Source organism: Danio aesculapii, chromosome 14 (genome assembly GCF_903798145.1).
Source record: "Danio aesculapii chromosome 14, fDanAes4.1, whole genome shotgun sequence".
In the NCBI taxonomy this organism is placed as follows: Eukaryota; Metazoa; Chordata; class Actinopteri; order Cypriniformes; family Danionidae; genus Danio; species Danio aesculapii.
The window spans coordinates 40,944,347-40,966,500 of NC_079448.1; the positions used below are offsets into that span (position 1 = coordinate 40,944,347).

The 22,154-nt window shown below is 36.1% G+C and overlaps 4 protein-coding genes across 4 annotated transcripts in view; 1 reads left to right on the forward strand and 3 right to left on the reverse strand.

Annotated features, from left to right (window-relative positions):
- Positions 1 to 1,489: 1,489 nt before the first annotated feature.
- On the reverse strand, positions 1,490 to 3,692 carry LOC130241085 (cytochrome b-c1 complex subunit 8). Its single transcript, XM_056472808.1, has 3 exons — positions 3,591 to 3,692; positions 1,763 to 1,934; positions 1,490 to 1,662 (listed from the first exon to the last, which is right to left on the reverse strand). The coding sequence occupies exons 2-3, from the start codon at positions 1,914 to 1,916 to the stop codon at positions 1,568 to 1,570; spliced, it is 249 nt and encodes an 82-aa protein (XP_056328783.1). The 5' UTR covers positions 1,917 to 1,934; positions 3,591 to 3,692; the 3' UTR covers positions 1,490 to 1,567.
- A 21-nt stretch (positions 3,693 to 3,713) lies between these two features.
- On the forward strand, positions 3,714 to 6,549 carry timm8a (translocase of inner mitochondrial membrane 8 homolog A (yeast)). Its single transcript, XM_056472807.1, has 2 exons — positions 3,714 to 3,944; positions 6,114 to 6,549. Exons 1-2 carry the CDS (start codon positions 3,726 to 3,728, stop codon positions 6,273 to 6,275), a joined length of 381 nt encoding a protein of 126 aa, XP_056328782.1. The 5' UTR covers positions 3,714 to 3,725; the 3' UTR covers positions 6,276 to 6,549.
- Positions 6,550 to 7,918: 1,369 nt separating this feature from the next.
- zgc:101583 (uncharacterized protein LOC494104 homolog) lies at positions 7,919 to 15,096 on the reverse strand. Its single transcript, XM_056472031.1, has 6 exons — positions 14,999 to 15,096; positions 14,404 to 14,539; positions 14,245 to 14,301; positions 13,945 to 14,035; positions 12,957 to 13,117; positions 7,919 to 10,080 (listed from the first exon to the last, which is right to left on the reverse strand). The coding sequence occupies exons 2-6, from the start codon at positions 14,537 to 14,539 to the stop codon at positions 9,449 to 9,451; spliced, it is 1,077 nt and encodes a 358-aa protein (XP_056328006.1). The 5' UTR covers positions 14,999 to 15,096; the 3' UTR covers positions 7,919 to 9,448.
- A 1,713-nt stretch (positions 15,097 to 16,809) lies between these two features.
- The window catches only part of btk (Bruton agammaglobulinemia tyrosine kinase), a 38,043-nt gene continuing 32,698 nt past the window's right edge, over positions 16,810 to 22,154 (reverse strand). The window contains exons 14-18 of the mRNA XM_056472741.1: positions 19,916 to 20,132; positions 19,767 to 19,831; positions 17,637 to 17,755; positions 17,400 to 17,557; positions 16,810 to 17,299 (exon numbers count right to left, since the gene is read on the reverse strand). Coding sequence (XP_056328716.1) covers positions 17,228 to 17,299; positions 17,400 to 17,557; positions 17,637 to 17,755; positions 19,767 to 19,831; positions 19,916 to 20,132 — 631 coding nt within the window. The 3' untranslated portion in view covers positions 16,810 to 17,227. The remainder of the gene's footprint in view (positions 17,300 to 17,399; positions 17,558 to 17,636; positions 17,756 to 19,766; positions 19,832 to 19,915; positions 20,133 to 22,154) is intronic.

Below are 22,154 nucleotides of genomic sequence, written 5' to 3' on the forward strand. Positions count from 1 at the left end.
ATATATATATATATATATATATATATATATATCATTTATTGATGTCAATTATGAATAATTGGATGGGAACACATTTTGCCAAATGTAAATTTATAGGGAGTAAAAAATAAGTTGCATTACCAACACTTTAAAGTCTGAAAATGCAAATCACTATTTTTTATTTTACAAAAAAATATTGAAACACGTTTTGAAATATGCCTCATAATCACTTTTTAGGCGACGCAGTAGGTAGTGCTGTAGCCTCACAGCAAGAAGGTCACTGTTTCGAGCCTCGGCTGGGCGTTTCTGTGTGGAGTTTGCATGTTCTCCCTGCATTCGCATGGGTTTCCTCTGGGTGCTCCGGTTTCCACAACGTCCAAAGATGTGGTAGAGGTGAATTGGGTAAGCTAAATTGTCCATAGTGGGTTGCAGCTGGAAGGGCATCCGCTGCATAAAACAAATGCTGGATAAGTTGGCGGTTCATTCCACTGTGGGCCCCTGGATTAATAAAGGGACTAAGCCGAAAAGAAAATGAATCACATTGTAAAAGGTAATGTTCTTCATCAGTATTTTAGTATTGTTTTCTAGTGCAAATGTCTATAGGTTCATTAAACAAGATTTGCATTTCCAAAATTAAATAAATGAAATTGATCAAAATAAAGTTTATGAGCCAGTGAGCTCTGAACCAGCCAGCCAATTGAGCCAGTGAGCTCTGAAACCCCCCCTGAAACTGTGATCTTTACATCTTGATGGCTAGGCTTATTTTTGCTTTGGAAAACCAAAATACTGGGGAAGACATTAAATTTCTACAGTGTGTGCAATACTCAATGCCACGACTTTATCAACAAAGACTTCATGCTTTAATTTAGAAAGACTACAGAAACGCTGATATCAGAATGATTTCTGAATGATCATAGGACAGACTGTCAATGGAGGTATAGCGGCATAAAAAATTATACGCAATAACATGTAACTTGTAAATAAAGTTGGTACAGTATTTCATAACATTGCTTTACAGTATTTTTATAATTAAATAAATTAGGATTTGGTTTCAAAAAGAAGAAAAGACTTCTTTCATAAAGAAAAGGTAGGTAAAATATCAAATTCTAAATTCTATTTTGAAAATGATAACATTGATAAATGATAAATGAATAATATCTGTCAGAAAACAAGTTTACTGAAGCTGACAGTTGACGCTCATAATTCATGCTTTATGAAATTATAATAATGGAAAAATATCTGTCAGAAAATATCTGTCAGTTTTCTAGTGTTCACCTAAATTGCATTTATCTACAAAAATACATTAGTATGCCAAAACACACACAGAAAACTCTTAACACATAACTACTTCATAAGACTTTACATAACACACAATGTCAATGTCATCTAGTAAGAGTCATACTTGCTAGCAGACACCAGTCATCCAGATATTCATGATGACCACTACAAAATGATGCGATAAATGTCAAAGATGCATCATTTCCGGGCAATCCAATAAAACAGCAACAAGTTATTTTTCACATCAATATTTTATTTAAGAATTGTACATAAACAAATTACATAAGGACACGTCTTCAAGGGAGCGATTTTACTCGTCACTCTCAAAGTCAGCGGGGTTCTTCTTTTTGCACTCTTCATGAACATGATTGCCCCACGTGTAGGTCAGGTACGTCAGAGCCAGGGCTGAAATACACATGGAGGTTTGTAGAGAAGTTTACAGCCTTCAATCTATACCTACAATAGCATAGACATTTCAAAAGGATTTTGGATTAAAATGACTTACGTGGTGCAATTTTGAATACGGATGACCTAAATCGCCTCCACAAATTTGGGACTCCCTTGGAAAAATAGTTTGCAAAAGCCTTCTGTTCAAATGGGGAAATACTGTAGGTGATCACATGCCTCACCTTTGACAAATTCCCAAAGTGAAGACCCATGGTGGCAAGACAGCTGATCTAAAGGAAACAAGGTTTGAGTCAGTAGGGTTTAAAACAAATACTTAGTTTCTGGAGTAAGGATATGTTTCTATGATAAAGTGTGCTTCTCAATTCCTATTTGTCCATCCTCATTTCCTTTCCTCACATCTTAGCTCCACCCCCTCAGGATGTATATACACACACACACACGTTTTGATATATATATATATATATATATATATATATATATATATATATATATATATATATATATATATATATATATATATATATATATATATAGTTGAAGTCAGAATTATTATATAGGTTATATTATAGGTTAAATAGGTTAACTAGGCAGGTTATGGTAATTAGGCAGATTATAGCATAACGATGTTTTGTTCTGTAGACCAGTGTTTCCCAACCCTGTTCCTGGAGGCACACCAACAGTACATATTTTGAATGTCTCTCTTATCTGACCCATTAATTTCAGGTTTTGGAGTCTCTTCTAATCTTCTGATGAGTTGATTCAGGTGTGTTTGATTAGGGAGAGGTTGAAAATGTGGACTGTTGGTGTGCCTTCAGGAACAGGGCTGGGAAACACTGCTGTAGACTATATAAAAAAGTTATCTTAAAGGGGCTAATAATTTTGACCTTAAAATTTTTTTTTTTTTTTTTTTTATTAAAAACTGCTCTTATTCTGACTGAAATAAAACAAAGACCTTCTCCAGAAGAAAAATTATTATCAGACATACTGTGAAAATGTCCTTTCTCTGGTAAACATAATTTGGGAATTATTTAAAAAAGGAAAAAAAATCAAAGGGGGGCTAATAATTCTGACTTTAACTGTATATATACTTGTTTCAATTAAAGTTAATAACAAAGCTTATTACAAATAATGAACATTTTAAATTTCACTACTAGTAATATTTCACTCAATGTTTAACTAATGAATATAAATAAATAAAATAATGGCTTTTACTAATTATTTAAGTCTAAATGTGTTTTATTACTTTTTACTTTTACCCAACACTGTGTATAATGTCTATTGATTTTAAGTTAATAATAAATTTTCTTAAAAATAATGAACATTTTATACTAGTAATATTTAACTCCATCTATAAATAATAAATATACATAAATAAAATAATGTCTTTTACTAATTATTGAGGTCTAATGTGTCATATTACTTTTAATCATGTTTGAGAACCACTCGCTGTAAGAATAGTACAAGTGTTGCAAATATCTTTACATTTTGGTTTAGAGTGAAAAGAGTTTGAGTCATGATACTTTAATTCACATTCAAATCCCTTTATAAACTTATTTATCAGTGTATAATGGGTTTGAATGTGAATTAAATTATACATAAAGCCAATAAACGAATCAAACATAACGTGTACATCATCTAGCAAACCATATATGATAACTTAGGAAGCGCAGTTAAAATTCTTACCATTAATAGACAGCGAATGTAAACAACTCAAACGTTTTAGCCACATTTACATGGAGCATGTAGCGGCTAGGCTAACAGCTTTCTCGAAGACCTTGCTTGACATTCATCTCTATCCCACTGTCTTTGTTTACATATACAATTAATACATTCAGACGTACATTAAATTGCTAAATAAAAACATCATCGTCATATTTACCTCACCAAAGTCAGAATAAAAGACAGATACAGATTTTTCTACTCACCAGCGTCTCAGCTCCTGTGATTCTTGTCCTGCCCTCTGACAGCAAAAGTACAACTTCCGCCTGCAACAGCAAGTCCTATCCGCTTCCGCTCGATTTCTCGCGTTCCCATTGGTGCGCCGTTGAACTGTTTCCTGTATGTCAAGACACGTGAAGGTCAGGATAGCGTTGGCTCGGTGTATACAGCAGTCAGAAATTAGCATTAAGAGATTTTGTGCTGCGCTTTCTCTGCTGTTCTTCTATCCAATGGATACTCAAGGCGTCGCGACAGATCCTCAGCTGCAGCAGTTCATCGAGATCGAGTCTCAGAAGCAGCGGTTTCAGCAGCTGGTTCACCAGATGACAGAAGTCTGCTGGGTAAGGGAGTCTCTTATGCATGTATTTAATCTCATTATGCAGATATACGCTCATTTTTGAACTGTGACAACTTATGATATGGTTCCTATATTGTTTACCACGCTACTTTTAATATTCGGTCTGAAATAGCAAGCTAGTATGACTTCAAAACAACATTGGCACTATTTAATTGACTGTAAACGATGTTGTACTTTGAATTGAGGTAAAGCTGGTTTTATATTCGCATAATTGTTGAGTGACAACGTGTGATACGCTCCTTATAGTGTTTAGCATGGTACATAAATATTCCATCTGAAATCACACTAAAGTATGACTTCAAAACAACATCTGCACTATTTACACTCACCGCCCAATTTATTAGGTACATCTTACTAGTACCAGGTTGGACCCCCTTTTGCCTTCAGAACTGCTTTACTCTTTCGTGGTATAGATTCTACAAGGTACTTGAAATATTCCTCAGAGATGTTGGTCCATATTGACATGACAGCATTCTGCAGTTGCTGCACATCCATGACGTGAATCTCCCGTTCCACCACATCCCGAAGGTGCTCTATTGGGTTGAGCTCTGGTTACCATGGAGGCCATTTGAGTACAATGAACTCATTGTCATGTTCAAGAAACCAATCTGAGATGATTCAAGCTTTATGACATGGCGTGTTGTCCTGGTGGAAGTAGCCATCAGTGGTCATAAAGGGATGGACATGGTCTGCAACAATACTCAGGTAGGCTGTGGCATTGACACGATGCTCAATTGGTACTAATGGGCCCAAAGTGTGCCAAGAAAATATCCCCCACCCTATTACACCACCACCACCACCAGCCTGAACCATTGATACAAGGTAGGATGGATCATTGCTTTCATGTTCTTGACGCCACATTCTGAACCTACTATCTGACTGTCGTAGCAAAAATTGAGACTCATCAGACCAGGCAATGTTTCTCCAATTTTCTATTGTCTATTTTTGGTGAGCGAATTGTAGCCTCAGTTTCCTGTTCTTAGCTTACAAGAATGGCACCCGGTGTGGTCTTCTGCTGCTGTAACCCATCCGCCTCAAGGTTGGACGTGTTGTGCGTTCAGAGATGCTCTTCTGCATACCTCAGTTGTAAAAAGTGGTTGTTTGAGTTACTCTTGCCTTTCTATCAGCTCGAACCAGTCTGGCCATTTTCCTCTGAACGCTGACATCAACAAGGCATTTATGCCCACAGAGCTGCCGCTCGCTGGATATTTTCTCGTTTTCGGACCATTCTCAGAAAAACCCTAAAAATGATTGTATGTGAAAATCCCAGTAGATCAGAAGTTTCTGAAATACTCAGACCAGCCCGTCTGGAAACATCAACCATGCCACATTCAAAGTCACTTAAATCACCTTTCTTCCCCATTCTGATGCTCAGTTTAAACTGCAGCAGATCGTCTTGACCATGTCTACATGCCTAAATGCATTGAGTTGCTGCCATGTGATTGGCTGATTAGAAGTTTGCGTTAACAAGCAGTTGGACAAGTGTACCTAATAAAGTGGTCAAATTTACCGAGTGTTTTTATATATATATATATATATATATCATTTTTTAGACTTAAATAGAAGTTTTGTTTGATATTATTAAAAAAATCTCACTGATAAGTGGGTGAAATTGAATGGCTTGTTGAAAGTAAGCTTGTTGAAAGTAAGATTTAAAATGACAGTTAACTAGTATTATGGGGTTGGATTGCAGTCCTTAAGTTATTTAATATATCATCAGATGATTATAAGTGATTAATACAATTTTAGTATCAAGCTATACTGCTCTTTAAACAATTTAGACATCAAACAAAAACATTGTTGACTAAAAGGTTCACAGTCTATTGACTATATTTGTAGTGTACAGATTCACAGTATATTTCTATTTTTATTGTACACACAGTATCTCCATTTCTAACATATACAAATAGATGGTATTTTAGAAAATATACTTTAGTGAATCAAATATTTTATTGTATTTCACATGTATCAGTAAAATGCAATATTGCAATTCAAGTTGTAAGTTTACATTTACACATCATTATTAATATTATTAATCTAATTCTTTATCATCATATCTAGTTGTGTACTTAAATCCAAAACTATTCTGTGTGGTTTGAACAAATTACATACAAGAGTATCTTTGGATCTCACTGTGTGTTTGTTTTTGCAGGAGAAGTGCATGGATAAACCTGGTCCCAAGCTGGACTCCAGGACAGAGGTGTGTTTTGTAAACTGTGTGGAGCGATTTATCGACACAAGCCAATTCATCCTCAACAGACTAGAGCAAACTCAGAGGACTAGAGGAGCCTTTTCAGAGACCATGACAGACTAGCCTTCAGCCAATGAGGAAACCTACATCAGCCATTTATCCAGGCTTTGACATGCCAGTGTAAGAACTGAGAGGCAACAGGATTCAGTTCAGTTCTCAAAGACAAAGTGCCTCATTTTGCTCTCTTTATTATTTTGAAGGCGATATAAATATATTCTAATATGAAATGGATGCACGTACAGTTCCACAACAAGAGCTGTTTTTCATCACCGTATTGACATTTGCCAGTGTAAGACTTTGGTGTGAAGTCAAATAAACATCATCTTAAAGAAAGGAATTGAAGAGAATGATTTGTTTTCATTGTCTTCAAGCTACATACAAAGTCTACAGTGTTTAATGTCGTGATCAAGATATGTGGCTTATTCAGTGTGCTGAAATGTAGACTTAAAATAAAGACAAAATACTTCCTGCAGTTATTAATATGAGCTCCTTCAATGCTAATAAAACTTCTCAAAGGTTTTAGTGCATTATTTATAATCACGGGCATAGCAGGGGCTTTCCGATATATATATATATATATATATATATATATATATATATATATATATATATATATATATATATATAATTGAAAGCCACCGCAGAGTTTGAATTGTTGCTCACCTTTTCCAAATATAAATATGAGTGTTCTTAGCACTCAAGAGTTTTTTTTTTCTTTAGAAAGTTGGCATGACAATTGTATTCAGCACTGACAATAATACATTTAGCTTGAGCATCAAATTCAGCATTTATGATTTCTGAAGATACTCGAGGCTGATAATTCAGCTTTAATATCACAGGACTCTATTTCAAAACATATTAAAACAATAGCACGGTAATGTTTTTTTCACAACTTTACTATTTATTGTATTTTCAATCAAATTAATGCAGTGTTGGTATACAAATTATGTATGTAACGGAGGCTAGCTAGTGAATTGCTGTGCAGGTAAACCTCACTCCTCTGACCTCTAAAGGTGCTCTAGTGAAAGACACGAGAGGCCATGGTCTTTAGCCTCCTTGTTAGAGCAACTGACTCCCATACAAAGAATCGCCGGTTCAATCCCAGCTCAGCGCGGGCTGGGTGCAGCAGGACCGGTGGGTTACAAGTGTAAATAAAAAAATATATCAGCTTCAAATTTTTGAATGATTGAGTAGTACAGAAGTATATTAAACCAGATCTGAATTTTATTGAACAAAGGGAGCATCAAATGATAAACACACAAATAAAAAACCTTCGTATGAACTCAATTCTATGCATATTCTAAACAAAGCCAGTATGGTCATATAATAAATAATGATAAACTGTAATAAGATTTTGAACAGCAGAACTTTCAAACACTATGCTGCTACGACTTGTCACTTCATACTTTCTCTGAAAATATCAACAGTATGTAAATCTAAAACATCTCAAGATAAAAGTATAAATATTAGAGATGGAAAATATGTAAAGCAAGTACCTTTTATACTAGGGTTACATTTACACGATTTAGCAAAGATGGACAACTTTATACGTTAAAGCCGTTTATTTACATGATCATTTACAGTTGATCGTTTATTTACAGCATTTTGGTGGGCTAAAACTTTTCTACTGGTAATAAACAAATATCATCATCATGTAAACTATAAAGATGCAAATTTCTGAAAATGATGACATCATTCGCATTTGTGTTCAGTCTATAGAGCTTATTCTGCAATGTGTTTTAGAACTTCCAATTCAGGAGAATGATTAGGAATAGTAAATGGCAGAAAACGTACATGAAGAATAAGGTCAATAGGCCAAACCAAATTAAAACATCAGATTACAGGACTGTACAGTATGTGTGCAGATATATGGGGTTTCTACAAATTGTAAAGTGTCAATTTTGGTGATTTTGACAAGTCAACTTTTGCATGAAACTAAAAACTTAAACGTTTTTTGTTAGAATATTTTTTATTCATTTTCAAATTTATCCATTCACAAACCCTATAACCCTTACCAAGAATAGAATAAAACATAGCTGTCAATTACTTCAAACCAAAATTACACGTATTTGGAGAAACATCAGTGTTCATTCATTCATTCATTCATTTTCGGCTTAGTCCTTTTATTAATCAGGAGTTGCCACAGCGGAATGAACCGCTAACTTATTTAGCATATGTTTTTCGCAGCAGATGCCCTTTCAGCTGCAACCCAGTACTGGGAAACATCCATACACACTTATTCACACACATACACTACAGACAATTTAGCTTACCCAATTCACCTATACAGAATACGGAGGAAACCCACGTGAACACGAAGAGAACATGCAAACTCCACACAGAAATGCCAACTGACCCATACCACACCATACCATACCCCATACCAATGTTAATAATAATAATAACAACAAAAAAACAAAGCAAAACATAAGAAAAAAATACAAACATTTATATTAGTAGGGCATTACTTAACATGGTCAACATAATCAATAAAAGGCTGTCATTTTTTCAAGGTAAAGACAAGACATCATCTCTCTGGTCCATTGAATAAAGGTGGGTGGAAGGGGATCTTTCCACTTGTGCAGATTTGCTCTGCGTGCTTACAAAAAAGAGAAGGCAAGAATCTTACACGTTGGGAAAGTCAAACATGAGTCTTCTGGGATGATTTCAAATATTTCCACAAGTGGTTCCTGCGCAAATCTATATTGAAGCACAACAGAAAGTGTATCGAATATTGATCTCCAAACGTTTTCAAATTTAGGGCAAATCTAAAATATGTGCATTAATGTACCCTCAGCGGCCTGGCATCTATTTCACAATGAACTAATACCAGGAAACATTTCAGCTAATTTAACGTTAGATATATGAGCTCTATGTACTATTTTAAACTGAAGAAGAGAATGTCGAGCACAAATAGATGATGAGTGAACCTGACGGAGATTGCCATTCCACATATCATCTGAGAGTGGACTACCAAGGTCCTCCTCCCAGGCTTTCTCAATGTTATTTATGGGGAAGATGTCTGATTTATAATCAATTTATAAAAAATTGAAATGAAACCCTTAACTAATATGTTAATCTAATAGATTATCAACACTTTTAATATCTTAAGTCAATTTTTATCATATAAAAGTACCCCAAAAAACACAACAAAAGCCTAATTAAAGCACCCTCACAGTGTAAATGATTTGCAAAATGAGCTGCATACAGTAGTCACTAGCATCAAGCATTTTTAACTAGGTAATAAATGTGCCATTGCTCCTCTTGTCTGAACTCTCAGGAAAAAACGTTGCGCTTCTTTCTTTAGTCCGACTGCTTTCATCAATTCTCTCATCGGTGGGCAAAGCGATATACGCCTGGCCTCGAAGTCCGTGATGCAGATACAAAGGAAGAGAATCTAAGCTAAAGTTAATATCCTTGAACGCGTGGAGAAGAAAAATACCAATGATGATGGTAAGAAAGCCACTAACAGTCCCAGCAGCCTCATCGGTGGACATCCGAAGCCACTCTTTAAACAAAATGGCTGAACAGGCCATGACGGATGTGGTGAAGAAGACGTAATAAATAGGTGAGACGATAGAGGTGTTAAAGATGTCGAGGGCTTTATTTAGATAGCTGATCTGGATGCTTATGCAGACCACGAGGCATATGAGCAGGGCCCAGAAGAGTGGATCTTTGAGTACTGCCGTTCCACCAAACAGCTCTTTGATGCCGATGCCGAGGCCTTTCACGCAGGACACTGATAATGAACCAATCACAGAGCAGATGAGGATGTAGACCAGAACATTCTTCTGACCATAGCGAGGAGCGACAAAGATAATCAGGATCAGGCTGCTCACGACAATGCAGACAGCAAATGCAATAAATCCTGAGGGTCATGAGAAAAAGAAATGACTAGAATGAATAACAGAAATGTATTGTAGTGAACGCGTCTTTGGGTTTGAAAACGTGAGATGCAGTGCTCAGAAATATGTCTATTGAATTTACAAAAGCGCCACAGTAGTGATGAATGCCATATCGGTAATGCATGATAAATGCTTATTTTCAATGTTAGTGGTCCCAGAAGAAAAGTCAATATTGCCCAATAAATGATAGATTTTTTCTTCCACATGACATGACATGTTTCACAATGACTATTTCACTGTAAACAAGAGGGCTTTACTTGTATTGGTTTTGTGTTTTAAATCAGGCTTATAAAATTTTTTTAAAGAGGTGGTCCAGAGTGTATTTTTAAGGCTTGGTTGTGTTTATAAGACCCAAAGCAACGTGTGTTCATGCTTTATTTGTAAAAAAAAAAGCACGTTATTGTTTCACATATCTTACTTTGATTATTTACTGCTACTCGGCTAACATGGAAATGACAGTCATATTTCCTAGTTCCTCTGAAAGCCCGCCCTCAAGAGGCTCTGATTGGTCAGCTAACATAATGTGCTGTGATTCACAGATCGGCACACGTCACCAGGAAGTGCCACGCTTCTGCTCTACTAGCACTTTGCCATTGTGTACAGTGTTGCTAACTTAGCAACTTTTCATACTACCCTAGAAACTTTTTTTCCAAAAAGCACCTAGCAACAAACATAGCAATTTTCAACATTCGTTTGGTTACTTTTAGCAGTTTTTAAAAAGTGACTCAAAAGAGCAGTGGCTGCAGGCATCACTCAGTAGAGTAAATTGCTAGCTCTGATTGTTTTTCATAACTGTTAATTTACTAATATATGTTAACATGTATAATTGTTGGTAATTTAGGTAGCAATAAATTTCAATAGTGCTATAGTTGTTGTCGCTTTTACAAATGTGTTAATTTAACACGTTAAAAAGCACAAGTACACAAGCTGTGATTGTTTAAAAGAATGTAACTGTTCATTATCAGTGTTATATTTAAAAATAAAAAAATCTTATCAAAAAGTGTTTGTATTACTTTTACAAATAGTCAACTATATATTTCATACAAATTTAAATGGACATATTTCAAATAATGTTTTTGCTGAGATAGCCAGCCAATTTGAGAAAACATTAATTATTTTGTATACTACATAACCCTACAGAAAAAAAACAGCTTAAACCAGCCTAGGCTGGTTGGCTGGTTTTAGCTGGTCGACTAGCCTGGTTTTAGAGGGGTTTTGGCCATTTCCAGGCTGGTTTCCAGCCTGGTATTGGCTGGTCAGGCTGAAAAATGACCAGCTAAGACCAGGCTTGACCAGCCTAGACAAGCTGGGAGCGCACCCAAAACCAGCTTTGTCCAGCTTAAACCAGGCTGGTCAAGCTGGTTTTAGCTAAATTTAGCTGGTCATTTTCCAGCCTGACCAGCTAAGACCTGGCTGGAAATGACTGGAAACCAGCCTCAAAATGGAAAAAAACCCTCTAAAACGAGGCTGGTCAACCAGCTAAAACCAGCCAACCAGCCTAGGCTGGTTTAAGCTGGATTTTTTCAGCAGGGAAAGATGTAGCTTTGAGTTTCGATTATGCAATGACGTCATCACGCAAAGTAATATGTTAATAGGAACCTATTTATTGTGCATCTGGATGTAATGTTTAATATAATATAATACACGGCGCCTCAGAGAGTAGAAACATGAAGGGCTTATTTTGTCAGATACTACATGATGACATCACTGACATGCAAATTAGTGCGTGACGTCATCTGACAACATTTAGCTACTTTTCGGGCAGGCTTTAGCTACTTTTCATTGAAAATAGAAAATACTGTCAGTCAGTGTAACTGTTAGCCGTATCAGTTTGAGCCTTAATCAGACAGAAAATAAAGAGGACACAGCTGAACCTCACGTTTGCTCTCTAAAATAAAATCTGACAAGTGTCTTTCACATATATTCGGGTTCTAAAGATGTGTAAGTAATAGAAAATGTTCACATATCTTTTGCCAATTTGTTATTTGAGATGTATAACGCAGGGAAAGTGGCTGCATGGAGAGACACTGCAGCGCTGGTGAAGATTGTGGCTGTTTACAGGGATTTGACGGATAAATATGAACTTGTAGCTAAATTGCTAGCGGTGCCAAACAGCATTTTCCGTTGTTTATATCCTTCCTACAACACACCGTTAATGCTAGACACTGTGCATGTCATAGATCGATTTTAACAAATAAAAATACTTGCAGGTTGTGGCTCACAATCCACAGCTTCATCTATTGCTTCATCGGTTGAAGCTGCTCCTACTTTGAGGAGTTTTTAGCCGAATCCATCACTGAACTGGGAGAGATTCTAGAAGCTGTCCTTTGTCAAATGCTAGCTATATATTTTTATAATTCTCTGGAGCATAATTAAATTTTAAGCACTTCTCTCTTTGTGTCGTGTCCTTTGGAAGCCCAAATACAGAAACAGAAGAAGCTCTGTAGAAATAGCAGCATTTGGACAAAATTTTTGCTTTCCAGATATAATATTACAGCACCTCTGGCCACACCCCTTTACTGTGCAGGATGTACATGCATGGTAAATGCCCTGAAGGGTTTGTGATCTCATTTACCCTGATGTATTTTTTTGTAGTCCCCAAACTACGTTCGCTGTAGGCTTTGCTAAGCTAACTCTGTAAAAGCTAATGTCTCCCTTTGCATTGAACTTTGAGCATATTCAATTCAGAGATGTTGTTTATGTTCACACAGCCACATTACACATCAAGTTTAAAATGTAATATCAGAGTGGACAATTCCTTTAAGATGTATTTTTCTGCCTATATATATATTGTTTATCGGCTTCCAGATATAAAGGGTTAAATTCAATTGAACATTACCTGGATCTTTGAGTTTCTCTGCCATTGCAGTCAAAGAAGCAACCTCTTCCTCTTGTGGAGCATGGAGCACCATAACTGTGGAGCCGAAGATGCACAGCAAACAGCCAATCTTGCCATGGATATTCAATCGTTCACTCAGGAAATATGATGAGAGCACAGCACTGACAAAAAAATAAAAAATAAAAAAATTATAAATGAAATGTTGGTTGAGATTATACAAGGATTATAAAATGATTGTTAATGCATTTAACCTGAAATCATGCATTAAATTGATTGGCAGAATTTGGCAAAATATTTTAATTGACAATGAATACAGTTTTTGCTTTCTACTCAATGAAGAATCCAACAAAAATAACCAAACAGTATTTTTACGTAGAGATTTTTTAATTCATAGCTTATCTTTCTTTAAAGACTGAACAGTTATTTTAAATAGTTCCCTCTGGAGGTTTTAACATATGAAAACCAACTGTTGTGATATATTACAAAGATTTGTGAAGAATTGTGTGACACAAAAGATTCAGCTTTTCTAACACAAAAATAAATTAAACAGTAAAACATATATATTAAGTTGTTGGCATGATGGCTCAGTGGTTAGCACTGTCGCCTCACAGCAAGAAGGTCGCTGGTTCGAGTACGCTCTGGGTCAGTTGGTGTTTCTGTGTGGAGTTTGCATGTTCTACTCGTGTTCGCGTGGGTTTCCTCTGGGTGCTCCGGTTTCACCTACAGTCCAAAGACATGCGCTATAGGTGAATTGGGTAAACTAAATTGACCGTAGTGTATGTGTGTGTATGTGAGAGTGTTTGGGTGGTTCCCAATGCTGGGTTGGGACTGGAAGAGCATCCGCTATGTAAAAACATACGCTGGATAAGTTGGTGGTTCATTCCACTGTAGCAACCCCTTATAAATAAAGGGACTAAGCTAAAGAAAAATGAACGAATGAAAGCACTAAATATTGAATATTTGGCAATATCCCTGTCAAGATACTTACCTGACCAATACACTCAGTGCTCCCAGTGGCGTTACTAATGTGGCAGGTGCAAATGCATATGCTGCAAAATTTGCAGCCTCGCCTATTCCCACTGAAAATGAAATGAGCACACACACACACACACAAACAAAAGTTACTGTGGCGTCCATAATAATACGTTAATGAATAGATACCAATATCACATTATTAAAATCCCCAATCATGGACACATGCAACGTCTGAATAAAAACATATTCTGTTAAAACATTATAATTCAGCTCCACTAATGATTAATAAAAACATAGAAAAATTATATCATACTTGATATTAGTCCTGCCCACCACAACCATTCTTTCAAGTATGCATATCCTCCTTGACCTGAAAATGAAGACAAGACAACAACAAAACAAAAATCAATGCATTTCAAATATACAATGAGTATTGTCATATGTAGGGAAAACATGCATTTTATTAACCCACCTGCTCTAGTGGAACCCTTTGTTGCCAGACGTAGGAGCCCCTTCTTTTTCAATATAAAACTGCCACCGATGAAGATAGTGGAGCTTACAGCAAGTGCCAGACCAATGTAAAAGTCCGAGCGGTTTGCAACATCCATCTAAATGCAGTTAAAATAATAAAATGCCGTAAGATATTAAAGTTATGTCGATGGGTCTGTCTAAAAACCTAGCGAGCCGCCTACCTAGATAGCATTTTGACCATCATATGAAACTCTAGAACGCGTCTCAGTACTGTCTATGTAGGGAACATATCACGATTTAAAACACTGACAGCATAAAAAGCAAGCAAATCATGTGACTCACTGCTGCTTTTCTCGTCGCCAGTTCTTCAAAACAATCTTGTCCATCATCATTAAACTTTAATAACTACAGTAAATGCTTTAATCACTAACATTTATAACTGGGACCGTTTTTAAGGCAGATTGTTTGCGAACTAATCCGTGTATTAGCTGGCATTGCTGCTTTACGTTATGTCGCTTATTTACATTCACATTCAAAGCTGTACCATTAAAACCTTTAAAAGAAATACATGTTACTGTATTCTTAAATCAACAAACCTTGCATTCGTATCGTCCATCGGTGGCGTTTTAAGTCTTGTGTGAATAAACTTCCTGGAAGAAGTGAATGTAAAGGATGTTGCCAGATATTGGTGTTTAACCTCTCAGCTGTCAAACCCTCTCAGTGCACTTTACAGCGCGTTTAAGGGTGGGTGGGGAATTTTCTAGTTTGTTCGTGAAACCCTTGTGCTACTTTCTTGAGTTTAAACATAACCTAAACTATATGTGGAAGCAAGCGGTCTTAAGTATGTACAATAAAGGTTAATATCCACTGTTTTTATGATTTTATACATTTTAAAATTGCTATTTGTATTTTAAACAATAGTTAATTGATATAAAAGGCAGTTGTGTAACATGGATAGACATTTTAGACTATTTTACAGTTATTTACATTTTCTTTGGTGAAACCCCTCTGCTACTTGCTTGAGTTTAAACGTAAGCTAAACTATATGTGTAAGGAAGCAGTCAAAACACACACAGTGGCGGATTTAGGCATGCGCAATCGCATGGGCGGCATCTTGCTAGGGGCGGCATGATCGTCATAGCCATTGACCTTTGGTTGATTTTGTGTTGTGTATCTTGACATTAAAGTCTGATCTCAAACTGACGTTAGGTTCTAACATTAACACCATTTTCATATACAACCAAAATCCAAAGTTAGTCTGATTTTGGAGTTCAACGTCAATTTTACGTCTGCGTGACATCCGCTGGCTGCTGGGATTGGTTAAATCCCCAAGAAGTGCATGTATTGCATATGTTTACAAAATGCATTACTTTACTTGACTGTTAATATTTCTCACTGAAAATGTGTGTGGTAATGGTTGCTTTTTTCCTCCTGTCGTCATTTCAGGGTCTTGGGAGATCAATCCACGTCAGCTTACATTTATCAGAGAACTTGGACAGTTCGGTGTGGTAAAGTATGGGAAATGGCAAGGCCGTCATGACGTGGCCATTACAATGGTCAAAGGGTTCAATGTCGGAGAACGACTTCATTGAAGAGGCCAAGGTCATGATGTATAAATGTTTGGATTGTTTCACATAATTGCTGTTGAATAGGGCGGCACGGTGGCTCAGTGGTTAGCACTGTCTCCTCACAGCAAGAAGGTCGCTGATTTGAGTCCTGGCTGGGCCAGTTGGTATTTCTGTGTGGAGTTTGCATGTTGTCCTCAGGTTTCCCTCACAGTCCAAAGACATGTGCTATAGGTGAATTGAATAAGATAAATTGACTGTAATGTATGTGTTGGTGTGAATGCAAGAGTGTATGGGTGTTTCCCAGTGCTGGGTTATGGCTGGAAGGCCATCCGCTGTGCAAAACACATGCCTGATAAGTTGGTGGTTCATTTCGCTGGGGTGACCCGATTAATAAGTAAAAAAAAAATGAATGAATGTAAATTGATATGTTACAATAGTCAGTTGATATAAAATAAATGTGTCACATGAATAAATATGAATTATTTTTGAGACCATTTTACAGTTATTTACTTTTTATATATTGTAGGATAATGTTTAGCAAGTTATGCTGGAGTGTAAAAGAATCTTAAACGTGTGTTTGCTGTCATAATGCAGTTTTAATAGGAATAAAGTAAGTAATTTGATAAAAAGCCACACAAATACTGGAAACTGCTCTTATTTTATTCAGTACACCGCTGAATGAAAAAGATAAAGTGTAGTCTTTAATTAAATATCCATCAGATTTCATTCACAGGAGAGAATGTGTTTTTAATAAAATATACACAGATATATTTACACAGCTAGATTTATTCTAGATCACACTTTGTTTTACATTGTACTAAAGTTTAACTTCATATATCAATACACAGCCAAATCAACAAAAATCAACACACAGGCATTATGCATACGCATGCGTACAGTTTTCACTGTTATTTTTGCTTGTTATAATAATTGTAATAATGTTAAAAAGTAAATTTTATTTTTAGATGAAACTGAAAGGATTTTTATAAATACAGCAGAGCTTTAAGGAAGATGCAGAAGGAAGAGGAGGGGGGAGGGGAAATATCTAATGAGAAATTACATTTCAATCTCCTGTTTTAGAAAATGTTTCAACCTTAACTAATATACGAAAAAGTATGTAACTTATCATTCACATTATTGGGTTCCTCAGGTAAAAGAAATGAATTGAGAAGGTTATTCAAGACAGCTTTCATCATGATTCTTGATTGCATTAGGTGGACTGTATCCTTTATGTCTACAGATGCACAGTAGTTATATCTATTGCATATTGAAAAGCAAATCCTTGATGACCGCAACAAGATCCAGGAATGTGGGCCTCTCATCGGGTCTCTGCAAAAAAGGGCAAACTCTTTAGTTTGTCAAATCACATTTAAATGATCAGATAAGATATTAGATTCAAAAAATGTGTAGTATACACAGCCATCTATACCTCATGCCAACAGCTGTCCATAATAGCATAGACTTTGTCATTGGCCATTTGTGGACGATAAAGCCGATAACCTGTAGAAACCTTCTCCACAATCTCTGTGTTGTTCCACCGATCGTACGGCATTCTGCCCTGAGTGTAAATCTCCCACATCAAAACGCCTGTCAGAGAGATAAACATAAGTTAGCACTGTTGTATTGACTGAAGATAATCTATGCTGGAAATGTAGCTGTGACACACCAAATGCCCAGATGTCTGACTTGCTGCTGAACTTGCAGTAAAGGAGGACTTCAGGAGGTGACCAGCGCACTGGGAACTTTGAACCAGCAGAGCTGGTGTATTCATCATCCAGAACATATCTGCAAGGACAGCAACGGTTAGTAGTAATAATCAGCTGAAGTCAAAGTTATATCTGCCCTCCTGTGATTTAGTTTTTTTCTTTTTCAAATATTTCCCAATTGATGTTTAACAGAGCAAGGGATTTTTCACAGTATTTCCTATAACATTTTTTTCTTCTGGAGAAAGTCTTATTTGGTTTATTTCGGCTAGAATAAAAAGCAGTTTTTGATTTTTTAAATCAATTTTAAGGTTAATATTATTAACCCTAGTAATATTAATAATATTAAAATTGAGGGAAAATATACAGGTGGGTTAATAAATCAGAAGGTCTGACTTCAACTATATATATGTAAGTAATTAAGCTAAAAAAGGCCATATGTTGATATTTTATAAGGTCATAATTTTCACAAGTGGGTGAACTAGAAAAGGTTAACATGCTTTCATGTTTTTTTAAAAAAAATTTTAATCACATGTTGTACTTTATTCTAACAAATCTATTCTTAGTCTAAAATTCTGTCAGATTGGGTTCTGGTTTCTACAAAAATCCTTGTGAAAAGCCCAGTTTGGTCAACTGATTGACCAAACACCTAAACTATGTGTCAGAAATGCAGCACTCCTTACCTAGATTGCTAGTTTTCTTTTCCAAGGAAAAGAGATTCTGACAAAACCTTTTTTGTAAATCTCTTGAAACACACCGTCTCTTGCTTTTTTTATTTGGGTATCTCTTTACATTAAGCAAATATATAGTTTTAATCAGGTCTGGATCATGTTCTCTATTATGCTTCAGACTGCATGATTTTAGCCCCGATTTTGACTCAGCTACAGGTTTTGCGAAATTGCTGACAAATGCCTGAAATCACAGGCAGTGCTCATTCACGTGAGTAACACTCACACAGTATGAATTATTAAAGACGTGATCTGAGAGAATTGCAGATGAGTCGCTGACACCTGAAATGCTAAATATCTGGAGCTGTCGGCGATTCAAATCATGCAGTGTGAAATGTGTTCTGATTGAAAATAACATCTGCGATTACCTACAGCCAATAAGAGAGCAGCCTCCACTAGCCTGGATACCTTTCACAGTCATTGGTGGATACCTGCAGGCCAGCGGGAGGTTTAAAGCGCTCATTTTCAATTTATTTAGATCCAAGAAATGGAGGAAAAACTAGTGGAAATTTGGCAGGAACACCTGTGTCTGTCTGACGTGTCATCTGAGCAACCAGGCAACCTCAACCGGGTCAAAAAAGAAAAAGGTTTGAGAGAAATTGCTAACTTTAGTTCCCTTCAAAGTCATGTGAGCAAAATAAGTACATTTTCTACCCCACTAAAGGCTTCTTTCTCATTATGTAATTAATAACAAAAGATATACTACGCTACCTCGCTTTGTTTCCATGTCCCTTCTCGTGTGTGTTTGCTTGTGAAACGCAGTTTAGACAAAGTTGTCTGCGATTCTTCCTATTTTAACGTCATGCAGTGTGAAACCGATCCATCTTGCAGTGTTAACACACCACTGACAAAACGCTGTCCCAGACAGTCATTCAGTGTGAAAACATCCATCACATGACTACTTTGAAAACTAACATCAAGAGGGGCGGGGGTAAGAATATTACTATGCAGTTGCTCTGTAAGTCATCAAGTTGACGTCAACACAAATAAGATCCAAACGGCAGTTTTTGATTAATAGATTTGATTTGATTGATTACCAAAACCAAAAAAAAAGAATTCAACTTGCATGGATTATTTATACACCAAAAAACAATGTGAGCTAGCAAAATAAATAGTGTACATTTTGATTTCAAGCAGACCAAATTGAAGAACCATAAATGGAATGAAAAGGTTCCTCATGGAACCATCAATGGCAATAATGAACAACCTGTTATTGTCATAAGTGTATGAGATTTGTAATTTTGCAGATGTTTTTATACACACGCATTCATACACGCACAGATTTATTACATATTAAGGAAAAGGAACATGCCAAATCATATCATATGATCATATGGCCTCTTTAAATACTTTTCATCCAATTACCTTGACAATCCAAAATCAGTCACTTTAATGGTTCCATTTGAGTCCACTAAACAGTTCCTTGCAGCCTGGCAGGACAAAAACAAAAAACAAAGGATTTTAGAAATGTTGATGGTACAACATCTCTTTCGATTGGCAGTAAGTATACAAACCAGGTCTCTATGGATGAACTGATTGCCCTCTAAGTAGGCCATGCCCTCGCTGACATCTTTGCACATCTCAAGAAGCTCAATACCCGTGGGGTTTGAGAGTACCTCCTGCAGGTAATTCAGCAGGCATCCATTTGCAAGATATTCTGTGACTATGTAGATGGGCCTTTGTTTCGTGCACACACCATAGAGCTGTACCAGGTTTTGGTGACAGAGTTTCCTAGAGGTTTGCAGCAAAATAAATGATATATTGTTGATAAAAACTTGAATGGAAATAAGATACAATTATTTTTGCCAACAAATTAAACCCCGGAGCAGCACGGTAGCTCAGTGGTTAGCACTGTCGCCTCACAGCAAGAAGGTCGCTGGTCGGAGTATTGTTGGTGTTTCTGTGTGGAGTTTGCATGTTCTATGTTAGCGTGGGTTTCCTCCCGGTGCTTCAGTTTCCCCCACAGTCCAAAGACATGCGCTATAGGTGCATAATGAGCGAACTAAATTGACTGTAGTGTATGAGTGTGTGTGTTTGGATGTTTCTCAGTACTGGGTTGTGGCTGGAAAGGCATCAGCTGCGTAAAAACATACGCTGGAATAGTTGGCGGTTCATTCCGATGTGGCGACCTTTGAAATAGAGACTAAGCCGAAGGAAAATGAATAAATAAATGAATAATGGTTTGAAGTAGAGCTGGCCGATTTGACCTAAAATCCAAATCTCGATTAATTGAACATTTTAACTCGATTACAATTAATGAATAATACTATTTTATTTATTTATTCGATGTTTTTGCCCTCATAGATCACTGACAAGTTTTGCAGAGTAAATATGCTCACATGACTTGATTTTAAAATAATTGAAGGAAACACACACTATCTACTATCTATGATTATTTATTGAACATCAGCGTTGAACAACTGATATTAAAACACGCATTGCCTAAAACACGGCTCTTTGCGCTGTCCGCCGTCTTCGCTGCTACCAAATCAACTATTACAAAGCTTGCACTATGCGCCATTGTGACGTGTAAGTAAATTTTTTTGAGAGGTGCACAGGTATGTGAAAGCTGCACCGGACTGTACTCGTGCAAAAGTATAATATCATAATAATATAATAAGTATAATTCAGCCTTGACAGAGCTGAGTCACATGACTCCACACAAGGTAGGGAAAGTAACTGAAAAAAATCGACCTGGAAAAATTGGATCGATTATAGATTATAAATGTCGATTTCGATTGCTTTTCGATTAATCACCCAGGCCTAGTTTGAAACCACTTGAGGGGAAGCAAATATCGATCCAATTGTCATTTTTGGGTGAACTATCCCTTTAACCGTCACATTACTTTTTAAGTTTAGACTTGAAAATAATACATGATATATAGTTTGTCAGGATACATTAAGGTTTGTACCAAAATTATTAAATATGTACTGAATCATCCAGTCAATGGGCTACTTATAATCACAGATATGCTCCCATTTAAAAGTTTGAAGAAAGCATCAATTGCTAACTAAGTCATGTACGGCGATGGACCCATTCTTGAGCCTTACTTTGGACAATGAATGGAAGCGCTGCCTGTGATGCCTTGAGGCGGCATATTTTCCATTACATTCAAATTATTACTTACATTAAAATATTTACAGAAGATGCAAGAAATGCAGTGTTTAAAATATTATTTACAGGATATGCAAGTTATTTTATTTAGAAGAGATACTGCTAATTTTCTATTTTTAATATGAAAAACATTGAAAATAATACATTTTGATTTCAAAACAAAAGTTATTTATTTTCACTTTTTTATAAGAAAAATGTGACTGTTGGTTGTAGGCAATGGGTGTTTTAATTTTAGTTGTTCAACGCTGATGTGTTTCCTTCAATTATTTTAAAATCAAGTAATGCACCCTTCAAAATCTCTCACTTGTAATGTATGAGCATATTTACTATACAGAACCTGTCAGTGAACTATGAGGGCAAAAATAAATAAATAAAAACAATCGTTCATTAATCGTAATCGAGTTAAAATGTTCAATTAATCAAGATTTTGGTTTTAGGCCAAATCGCCCGGCCCTAATGTAAACAGTAACATTTTTGGAATATTATTACAATATACTATAACTGTTTTCTATTTTACACATTCTGATTAGCTTTATTGGTATTTAACTAATGTTTCTTATAAGTATCAACATTAAAAAAAACATAGTGCTGTTTAATTATGTCACTAATAATAATCACAGATGTTACCATTTAAAGGT